At 30.6% G+C, this 12,263-nt stretch overlaps 1 protein-coding gene across 1 annotated transcript; it reads right to left on the bottom strand.

Annotated features, from left to right (window-relative positions):
* Positions 1-296: 296 nt before the first annotated feature.
* LOC128162346 (calcitonin gene-related peptide type 1 receptor-like) lies at positions 297-11,614 on the bottom strand. The gene is made up of 11 exons (XM_052825504.1): positions 10,847-11,614; positions 8,168-8,283; positions 7,446-7,558; positions 6,591-6,759; positions 5,969-6,119; positions 5,658-5,724; positions 5,253-5,319; positions 4,054-4,136; positions 3,472-3,604; positions 3,103-3,144; positions 297-2,820 (listed from the first exon to the last, which is right to left on the bottom strand). Exons 1-11 carry the CDS (start codon positions 11,292-11,294, stop codon positions 2,584-2,586), a joined length of 1,626 nt encoding a protein of 541 aa, XP_052681464.1. The 5' UTR covers positions 11,295-11,614; the 3' UTR covers positions 297-2,583.
* Between the last annotated feature and the right edge of the window lie 649 nt (positions 11,615-12,263).

The raw sequence follows: 12,263 nt of genomic DNA, 5'->3' as shown, positions 1-12,263 counted from the left end.
CGTGTAACAGTGAGGATTCCCCGTTTATAAAACGTGGAATCTGCCACATTTGTCTGCGTATCCACTTTCAAAGTTATTTCATTCTCCTATAAAACTTAGTACAAACTTTCCAGGTGAAATTTTGCACTGCTTTATGTACACCGTTCTATGTTAAAAAAAAATGAATTGAGTTCTGTTACTTTATTTTTTTTCCATCTTATCTACAAAACGTTAGGGGGAAAAAGCATAGGATTTGCGATAACTTCATTAATCTTTCATAGGTATAACACAAATAAGGAAAAACATCACATAGGATATTTAACATGTTAATATTTATTAACAATAGAAATGCACTGCAGATTCATAATACAGATGTATATAATTATTCTTTCAGCACAATAATTGATATCTTCTCCTCAAACTGAATTTATGCATATACCTTACAAAAACATCTAAAGTTTTACATGTGACACAAAAAACCACTCTGCATATACAAATTCTATAAAATACCCGATATATTTTCAAAAATACATTTACATACAATATTGAATGCTAATAAAAACAAAAAAACCAAGAAAATGAAATTCAAAAGCGTAGTTAATTAGGGGCATTTTAAACTACCAAAAGATAAATATGTAAGCATCAATTTTTAAGCACATAGTTATTAAAATTTGAGACTATGAAACACGTATATGAGTGAAATGGACATTTGTTTATAAAACAAAAAAAAAATATACTTTTACTAGAAATTAGTTAATTTTTTTATTAATAAATAATACATTCTAAACAATATAATCATACGTTGAACAATTTTAAATGAACTACATTTCAAGTGACCTCCTTGGGCTATAAAAGTTGATTTTTTTGGCAAATCAAATGATTTACATACATCAGGTACATTCTTCTATATTTTGTAAGAAAACTGATTGTTTTTCGCAGCTCTTTAGACACTGACAGGGCTGAAATCTACAATATCCGGTTCTAACCAGTTTAACGATCGGTCGAAACCTTAAAAATTCCTATGAAAAATCTCGGATTGCACGAAATATCATGACAATGTCAGACTATATACTCTATCAAATCAATAAGTTGTAAAAAGGAAGATAAGAATGTTAACAATAAAATTCATATATAAAAACTCATGCAGGATTTGAAGAAAGCAATATAGTTCTAGAAAAGCGCGTTAGCTGGGTATGTATTGTGTTTGCATTGTCGCTACCTTCATACCCACATGAATCACCAAAGAAAGCTTTTTATGATTTAAAAGATAAAACTGATAAAAGTCAAAACAAAACATTTCCAAACACAGATTGCAGAAATTCGATATAAAAGCACATAAGATGAAAAATATTATGACCATAAACTGTTTGAACAAATACATGAACATGTGTACACTTCGCAAACATAAAACATTGTGAAATTTAACACTAAATGAATCTCTGCCATTCCGTCAATTGAAAGGTGACTAAAAGGTAAATGAAATATGACTGAATGGCATATCTGTGCCATTCAATCACCTTTCAAGACCATTTAGTTATCATTCACTTGACTGAATAACAGAGCTTCATCCTGTGTAAAAATCAAAATATGCTTCTATTGGTAGTCTTGTGGTATTCAAAAAGGCTGTATGGTAATCAATTTAATGGATTATCTTAAAACTTTTTAGCCATAACCTACATGTACTATTTAGTCACATAATATTTTTAATAATTTAGTTAATTAATTAATTTAATTAATTTAATCTATAATTTAGTCAAATAAACATCTTTTAGCTTTAAAAGTTGTCTAAGAGCATTTCCTTGTATTTTTAAGCTGATTCCCCCTAATGTGAAAAAGGTTGATTCAGTATTAAAACGGCAATTACGTACCACCCGGATATCTTTAAAAGAAACTACGATGTTATATCGAAGACATTAACTTTTTAAACAGCACTTGAAAGAATACTGTGGTTTCATCAATATTCGTTGAATACCAATTTTCGTTGATTTCGTTGTTAAGTTGATCCACGAAATTTAATGTTCATTGAAGTGCAATATCTATTAACCTTTTGTATTGATATGGTAATTGGCAACGAATTTACATATCCTTGAAACTGTGATTTTCACTTTATCCACGAAAGTTGATACCCTTGAAAATTAATGAAACCACAGTATGTATAAGGACGCACAGTATGTCACATTAATGTATGAAAGCTGTAGATTTATACTGACGTCAAACTACATGGATAAGTATATAAAATGATATAAATAACTTCTTTATACATATAGCCAATATATGCTCTACAGATTACTGAACAAAAAAAAAATCATAGATGAACCCGTAGTTGAGAAGAACAACAAAATGATAAATACGAAAAAAACCCAACAAGATTGACATCGGGAAAATATAAAAGCATATAAATATTAGTGCCATTATTTTCTTTCAGATACGGACCCTGAAACGTGCTACTACATCTCTAAAACGAACCGTACCGTACTGTTCACAAAGCGAACCATACAGTTCACAAAGTGTAACAAACCAACCGTGCAACTAGTGTAGTAGCACGTTTTAGGGTCTGTATAACATACATGTGACTAGTGCCTTTTCCACTCGTTAAATCTACTTTTAGAGTCGATCTTCGTCCGGGGAAAGTCTTTCCATTTCCGGAACTTCCAGAACTTCCCGGGTGGTCTTGAGATGTTCCGAGACCTTGGCGTTGTCCAGGACAATAGGTGTGACGGACATAGGGTGAATAGCCTGAGTCAGGTGGGTGCTGGAGGTGGTGCTGAACTTCCGGGCGTGGAAGCGGACAAAAACGTGAGACCATTTCCTGCTGACCGCTCTTTTGAAGTTTTGCTGTACCTTGAACGAAAAAAGTTATACCTACATTCATTTTGTAGACTGTAGTTTACTTTTAATTATACATGTTCACGCACATTTGATAATTTTTAAATTATTATATCGATGTTTATTGAATAATTTTATCAAAACTGTTTTCAACATGGTTGGTGTTAAAAAAAAGGTAGAAAAGGATATTATCTATAAATGTATTACACATTAGAATTCAAAAACGCATTTAAATTGCAGTATTCACTTTGTTGTAAGAGTGAAATGCATATCTAAATTAAATAAGTTGATACCGACCTGTTTGCTGCAGAATACCCACAGTATACAGACGAACACTCCCTATAATAAAACGATTAACACAACTTATACCCTTTTTTAATTTAAGTATCTGTTAATATTTCCTGAAATACCATGTTTAATCCATTCTTTATATAATACTGAAACCCGCGGTTAGTGAAACTTATTACACAGGGACAAAATTCAAAGTCATTAGAAGACGGATAATACAAGTTGACATTAACGAAATCATTAGAGATCCTCTAAAAACCTAATATTAATACATATAACTGAAAGCATTAGATATGGTTATGACCTTTACAAAATGAATTGAGATTCTTAAAAAAAACCCATAAATACCTGTAAAATATACCTGTAAGCTTTAATTACCTGTAATCCATCCACTACTCTGTTAATGATGTAAGGGACAAGAATATCCGTGTATATGGCGTAAAACATCCACGTGAAAATAAAGTTTATGCCAAAAAGAAGAACGAGAAAGATAAAAGAACGAATGGATTTTCTGGAAAATAAAAGATAATATCATATAACTTCATTCATTTTGTATTTAGCAATGCATGTCTCAATGAGACCTAACTTAATATTATTGTTCTGCGTTGCTGTCTAACTATTTGATTTATTTCATTTGATTTTACATATTATTATCTTTTTTAAATTTAGTTCAAATGATATTCTGATAAATAATTGAGTCTTAAATATCTTATTTTTACAATTAAATAAATAGATAATTGAATAAATAAAAAAGTAAAACCACAAAAGCAGATAATACATAATCTTTCAATATAAAAATAAAAAAACAAAACAAATAAACAAGACAAAAAAAAAACAGACAAGCAAAACAAAAACGAAAAACCCATATGGGAAAAAAAGAGAGGCAACTCTTGTGAACATCTTAAAGTAGAGTTTGACGTTCAAGTATCTTTGATAATAAATGTAATTATAGAACCTTACGGTATATAGCTGGATGGCGACTGAGTATTCCGGTGTTTTACGACAATCTCCGTCATAATCACGATCAGAAAAACAATATTGCACTGCCAAAACAAAAACATAAACCAAAATAATGAAAAAAAAATATAAAATATTCTCGCGAATTATCTGATTGTAAGTTAATCAACACAAATATTTGGTGTGTTCAACAATCGAAAAATTAAAAGTATTTTAACGCCATCAATCATTATTTTTCTTTACCCGTAATATTTCAGGTTGAAAGGGAAAAAAATACTAAATTTACTTCAATGGTAATATTCTGTATCAATTTTGTACAAAAATATAAATAACTTCCTTATGTTAAATATTTTTACGAGGTTTTATCATATGGTTAGAATTAATTTTTCATGGTATCAAAAATATTACATGATAAAAATACAGCATGATGCTAATCAAAAATATGTTTGTAATTCCTGTTTTAAAGGGGCATGGTCACGATTTTGGTCAAATTTTATTTTTCTGTTTTTATTATTTGCAATGCTTTAAGAATGCATTTCTAATGATCAAATGAAATTTGAGTGCCAGTCGTTTAGTTTTAAGCAAGATACAGGGCTCACAATTCTTCGTAATGTAAACAAGGCTCGTGTGCTGTTTTTGTTTACATGTGTTCAATATATCAGTAAAAAATCTTTTTAAAGCTGGTTTGTTTAATTATTCATTTTAAGCATAAATAAAGAGTTCCTAACGATTGACACATTTATTCTAGGTCTAAAACTGGAATTTTCACTTCAAAATTCGAAATGTAAACAAACGCTTTGTTTACATAGCGACGAATTGTAAGCTCTGTAACTCGCTTATATCTCATCAAATGACACTCAAATTTTGATTGCCTATTAAAAATGCATTACTGAAGCATGGTAAACATTAAAATCAAAAAAATAATTTTTGACCAAAATCGTGACCACGCCCCTTTAAGATCGATTCAAGATTTTAATCAAAAAACTTTTTATTCTTTTAAATTGTAAATAGGCTATGGTGTATTTAAATTCGGTAATAGGAATATTCACAACTGTCTCAATCAATTTATTACGTGTTTGCCTATCCCTCAACAGTACTGCATTTATTTTGGACCGAGTTTATTTATTTTCTTGTTTTTAGCTTCGTTTTTTATTGGAATTTACTCAAATACAGAAAAAAGGATACTATTTCTTTGTACTTACAATAACAGTCACGTAATTTGGCACATATACAATCCACTCTATTTCTTTGAAGTGATAAATCCAACATCTGAAACAGAAAACATCTAAGTAATGCTGTTGTTTTTAAAGCAATATTAAGGAATCAGCAAGCACGGAACAAGAACGATGAATGAAAGGGAGGGGGTTATAGGAAAAAGTTTTAATATTTGGTGAATGTTAAAGTAACATTTTTCACATGTCTTAAAATCTGATTTTCCTTTGAAAGAAAGAATTGATCCACACATGTACCTTGAGACCTACTATAGGTCCTTTGTCTTAAGATAAGTAAAAATCTACAAAATAGTCAAAACTAAATCGGTTTTAGTTACATTTTAGTTAAAAAAGGAATAGTAATAATGAAAAACTTATAACATAAGGAATACTTACTTGAAATTATATTTCTGTATTGTTGATCTTAGTAGTGCGTAGATGGAAATTGTTATTAATGGAATGCCTATAAAAAAAGAACTCTTAAAGTTAAAAGTTAAAAGAATTACACACCCCTTTCATTTATAAACTGAAAAACTTTTTAAATCAATAAAATGCTATAAAAAAGCAAAAATCTAACGAAAAAATTGACAAGTGAAAAGAATTACACACATCTTTCATATATATTTAGATAAAAATTTTAATCAATAACATGGTATAAAAGAGCTAAAATCTAACTAAATGTTTGACACTTGAAAAGAATTACACACCCCATCCAATAAAATAGAACCACGACATCCGGATTTTTCCCTGAAAGCTGTGACGTAGAGGAACCAGTATGTTGAGTCCCTCTACGAACATCCAGAAATAAGTGGCGGATCTAAGATACAGCTGTAGGATGATCAGTACCTTACAAATAGGCTGCACACAATAGAACAAATAACTATACAAAACCATTGTTGAGTTTTGTAATTTATATGAGTTAATAAGACGTATGTCAGTACAAAATCTTCTCTAGATTACTATAAAACGAACAATAAATTTAGTAATCTAATGTTTGTGCGATTTGTAACAAGATAAAGTCATTGATTCTTTATTTTAAGAGAATTTTCAATGAAACATGATGGGAATTTAATTTAAGTTTAACTTTAACTTAAATTTAACTTAAGTTAAAAAGAACTGTTCATTAACATGTAAGAAGGTCTTGTGATACTGTTTCTCTAATCCAAGAGTCAATGGTTTTTATAAAAAAAATAATCAACTACATTCAATGATATTAAAACCTTCCTTACTGATTTCTTGTCTATAAGACTGCATTCAATGATATTCAAATTCTCCCTACCAAATTCTTGTGTAAAAGATTTCATTCAATGATATTCAAATTCTCCCTACCGAGTTCTTTTCTATAAGACTGTCTTCTTTGTGGAGTTTGTCGACGTGTTCCTTGCCAACGACCCAGTCCCAGGCCAGCGTGACAACACTCACAAGGATTAGAGATGACAGGAAGTGGAACCGTATTCGGAACATCCGCCTTGTCCCAGAGTCTAAACTTCCGGAATACCTGGAGAGGCATGAAATGTATTGAAGTATTGGAAATTGGAAAACCATTAGGAATTGACCATGGAAGAATTAAAGACTAAATGAATAACTATATTTTTTAAATTACTGTGTTTTCCTGTGTTTATAAGGATAACGATAGATGGAAACAGATCAGCTTCGATTCAACATTGCCTTGATCGATTAAAAAGGGGATTCTACATAAAGGCGAATTATGATACATGAAGTGTATCTATTAGTATTACCATTTAACCAACAATAAACCTTCACAATATATTGAAGATTTACAAAATTTAGCGAAACAGAAATGAATGATTCGAAATAATAGCTGATATGAAAATCTATATAAATAGCAAAAACTTTCAAATAAAACTTTTGATAAGTTTTTTGAAAATTGAAGATATTTTTCGCTTTTAACCAGATAGGAATGTAATATTTCTGTGTTTATTTTCATAAATTCACAAAAAGACAACGTTATCTGCACATTCCATATCCCATTTTGCCTATATTTGGACAGTTATGTTACAAAAGTCACAGCAGCTAGAAAACTACATATTTTTTTGTGAACAGAAAGTTTGTCCACAAATTGAACATATTACAATATAACTCAATATAACACAAAAATACCTCTTTTATATGATATGCTCCCAAAAAGACGATGAGGATTTTTTTTTGGTAGAAATTAGTTACCTAAATAGGGCAACGATGACAATAGAGGGAAGCAGAAAGGCCAGACTGATTACGTTTGTGACCAAGGTAACCAAGGTGTGTATTCGGAACTCCTCCTTACCGACCACTAATGTCTGTGATATGAAAAAAATAACGGATTTAAGAGATAATAAATGCACAAAATAAATGTTTTGTTTTTTTTTAAATTTATTACAGATTGTTGTACTTAATAGGATGTAATCTGGGATAATTGATAATTGACAAATCTGATGAGTAATTTAATTTAAACAAGGTATGCTTATTTTTGTGGGGAGAAGGGGTGTTCAATGTAAAAGTCCAATGCATTTTGGCTTCTCTATTTTTAATCGATGCTGCGTTATTCCACATACTCTCGCCCCACATCAAAATCACACCACTTTTCATCCGTTTATTTTATATAACATGTTGCGTTTTGTGCATTACAGATTTAATAAGTAAAGGATTTTTTCTCATTGACTCGTTTAAATCATATTACTTTTGCCGTTCTTATCATGTTTCGGTTTCTTTTTATAGATGCTGTCCTACATGCTTTGTCACATGATTGTCACATGTATTCCCGAAAGAACATAACAATCATAGGATGTCAAAAATTCAAATAACGGAAAGTAAATTTGCTAGTTTAGTTTATGAAAAGCATGACTTTCCAACGACTAACATTTTACTAAACTCGGCAACGTTATAACTAAGAAAAAAATAACTCTCACCTGCTTGCCAGCTTCCTTACAGGTGGTGTAGTTGTACAAAACATGAGCTCCATCTACTTCAAGTTTGGCTTTTTTTTCCCAGGTACCGTTTGACAAACATGTTTTCGTGAATTTTGCTACAAAAAGAAAAAAGTGCAGTAACGAAAATTTATCAAACGCTTATACTTTTAAAAAATCGTTCCTGTTGTGAAACGCTTAATGCATTTGTCGCTTAAGTTTATGACCTTTTTTCATATCTATCAAGTTTAAAGGACCAAAAACAACGTAACAATTGTTTAGGCAATTCAAATCGACTAGCAGATGGATTGAAAATATCTAAAAATTGCGTAATCTCTGTTTTTAGTTATTGTATTTTAGATTACTGGAAAAAATCAATTGAAATACAATTTTCTTGCTTTTGGTATAAAATCAACTCACTAGTTGATGCCTAGAGATTAATATCTATATTTGCAAAATATCATCCACTCTTGTTTTGAATGAATTAAATTGATTTTTTTCTATTCATTGTGACTCACTTGAATATTCTAGGGGAAAAACAATGCTTTTTGACTGTAGCATAATTCACACAAGTTTTGCTAACGTAAGTTACGGAGTTACTTTTAATGCTTTTTTTAGTGTAGCAAACCTCAGACATTTGAGGACTTTTCGTCAATTGAAAAATGTAAGGCAGATTTGTATTCTCATATAATAGGTTTTTTGGCAAATGTAGAGTAATATAAAGATCTTTTCAGAAGTAGCGGGGCTTATGTTTTTTTTTTATTTTGTTTTACATTAATTTAAAATTTTTGAAAAAAAAAGTTTGCTTTGAACGGATTTACAAAAAAAAACAAGAAAAAAACAAAACAAAAAAGAAAAAAAAACTTACACGTAATAAAATAAAAAAGAAAAGTTTCCGTAATTTAGATCATCTTATAAAAGGGAAAATATTTTTCAATCAACTATTTTTGACATAATTATTTACTATAAAGGTAAAGTCACAGATAAATTGGTTTTGATCAGTTTTATGTTTTCATTTATAATTCTCATAAGGTATCAATTTCTTAATATTCAGACATATCATTCTTCAAACATTTGAGTTAAAATTCTGACATGACAAATTAGAGACTACTTCTTTTCATTGACAGAAAATTCAGTGACATGCTCAGTTTGAATCTAATCAACTTTCGTGTCTCTGTCAGTTTGTCATTCCAAAATTACACAATTTGCCATTTATTTTTACCTATGCAAGACGCAAGCCATATTTGGTAATGCAAATAGTTGCAAAGGGATCAACTTTACTTCTGTAATTTAATAATGGGTTATCTTTTTTTACTTTTGTTACAGTTTCCAAAAAATGGCGTTCAACAGAAGACCCATGGACACATTTGTTGCCCCATTTGATTAGGAGTTATGCAGAGACTAACAAAGAGAGGAAAGTTTTGTCGAAGGTACAGTATCTATGCAAACATAAAGGATAAAAGGATGCGTCCAAAGTTACGAGTCAATGTAGGTACTTTTTGTTTAAACTTTGAAAGGTTTCTTTTAAAAGTGGCTATTATTTGCTATTGGTTAACGTAACATCCATAAAAGAATTTCACAGTGAGAATGCAAACATAAGAGCGCAAACATTTAGACCCACTGCCTTATACACTTAAAAGGGAACTTACAATATATAAAAGCAAGTTTATGGGATTGAATAGTAAAAACTGATATGGTTTTTTAAAAATCAAGATTTAAGATGTACTATTAATCATAAAACATACAAGTCACAAAATATAAAAGATCATTTTAAAACATTTCAAAACAGGAAATAAATCGGATTTTGATCAATTTCCTTATTCCGCTTAAATTAAGTTCTGGCCTAATGAAATAGAAATGCATATGTATTCAGAAATTACTGTAATTCTTATTTTTCTATCAAAGAAACGCAACTGATAGGATTTTGACATGTTTACAAGACATTAGATTAATGTATTCATTCAGAAATACAAAATTTTTTTTTTAAAGACAAGGTCTAAACTTAATTAACAACATATCGGCGGTCAAGATGTTAAACCCAATCATTGAAAATTAATTAAAGGAGCCTCAGTTTCAAATTTATCAATTATTTTGTCTATCTGTTGTCAGCTCCATCATCTGCCATATTTTTGCAAAACTGGAGTCATGTTTTTGACGTAATTCCATTTCAGTAATGGGATTAACTTTATTTCCATGAAAAATTTACAATAGTTGACTGTATCTAAGTGTAAAACAGCTATTTAGACAATCCTTATGATATCGAATTCATATTACAAGTTTTATATTCATTTTTAGGAGCGGTGCAAACACTTTGAACGGGAAAAGAGATAAGTTTTAAAGTAGTTTGTTGAATGACAACATATTTCATTCATTCATCGATTAAGTAACCTTTTAAAAATGTAAACTATTCAGCTTATATGATTGCAGCATTAAAACTCAGTTCATATAAACTAAATTCTAACTTATAATATATCATCGCTAGGAATAGGAAGTTTAGTCAAAGACAAAACCTGTCGAAAATATATATAAACAGGAACCTATTCTCTAATTGAAACAAACCCATTCGTTTCAAATGATCACACCCCCTCTGACTGTCTGTCTGTCTGTATGTCTGTCTATTCTTTCTCTTTAGGTTCTCTTCTTCTCTCTCTCTTTCTCTCTATCTCTCTCTGTAACACATACCTGGCTGAAACGTTGGAATATAATATGACGGACAGTCCAAGGATACCACTGTTCCATTGGGAATGGAACTTATACAGGACATTCCATCCCAGATGGAGGGACAGTTTGCCACCGGTATTTCAAACGATGCATTAGACGAAATATAATCCTCACAGCATTTCGTGGCCATCTTTGAGCACTTGACCCATCTTTCACAGTCATTTTCGATCAAACCGCTGCACGCAATATCCACACTAGTCCTGTTATTAACATCAGGCACAAATGAAAATCCTGACGGAAACAGTTGGTTTTCATCCGTAGCTTTCAAAGCACGCGTCTTTAAGATATCGGTTTCCCAGTATACCTTTGATTGTTCACTCAGGTGAGGTAACAAGAGCCGATAACAAAACAAGGAAGTTACGATATTGTACAACTCCAGATGGGTCAGACATATAGTCAGATGCAACATGGCCGGAGAATGCAGCTAGCAATATACAAGGCACAATGATTCACATTCAGATTCCATCACTCAAATGCTGCTTTTCGGAAAGAAAATGACAGTTTAGTGTTATTGATCAATGGCTTCCGGTTTTTTCCTCTTTTGTCTGGCTGAGAATCTATTTGTATGGAAATCCACTGTTCATCTTACCTCTCAATGCAGTTTTCCTGATATTTTTTTTTGTCAAACTGTCTTAAGAGCAACTATCTCATCGTTATAGAAAAATGTATATGTTTTTTGGCTTGTTAAATATCATACAGAGACACTGGATGTAAACAGGAAAAATGTCAAGGGGCGGGTTGCCTCTTTGGAGCAAAGTTTTTCCTTCGACGGGAAGTGTTACTGATGATTATGAAGTCATGTTTCCTGGCCCTTGTGGTCAAAAGAAAAAGAAAAGGAAAAAAAGCGTGGGTTCAAGAGATAAAATCAAGATTACTTATCTGATTATTTTATTAAAAGAAAAGAGAATTGTGTAGTTTAAACATGTTTTAATTGAAAAAATTTGATAAACATTGGGATAAAAATGGACAAAGAACTGCGTGCAAGGTCAAGATCTAGGGAATGATTCCAGAGTGTCTTTTTTGGTGCTACAACCATCATGACGTCATAAAAGATTTAATGAAAATTTTTCTGTATTTTACGTCTTTAAAAGAATTATGTAGAATATTTAAGTGTTCTTCACTTTTTTAAATCAAAGTACAGAAAAAGTAACCCCGATACCTATATCAAATTTGACATCATTTTAAAGAGAGGGTTTAGAACTTGTTCAAATGTCGTTTTTGAAGATATTGTTAGCATTCTAGATATATTTCATTCTTCCGAGAATTGTTACTTATTTCCTTCATATTACATAGAAATTGACTGTTAAAAATATGGATTTTTTTCTCGATTCCATTTTTTCTCGTTATCAACTTTCTGAAAACCGAAAATCTTACTTGG

The sequence above is a fragment of the Crassostrea angulata genome, chromosome 9 (genome assembly GCF_025612915.1).
Source record: "Crassostrea angulata isolate pt1a10 chromosome 9, ASM2561291v2, whole genome shotgun sequence".
In the NCBI taxonomy this organism is placed as follows: Eukaryota; Metazoa; Mollusca; class Bivalvia; order Ostreida; family Ostreidae; genus Magallana; species Magallana angulata.
The sequence above is the reverse complement of the archived record's forward strand: the minus strand, read 5'-3'. Positions and strand labels throughout refer to the sequence as shown.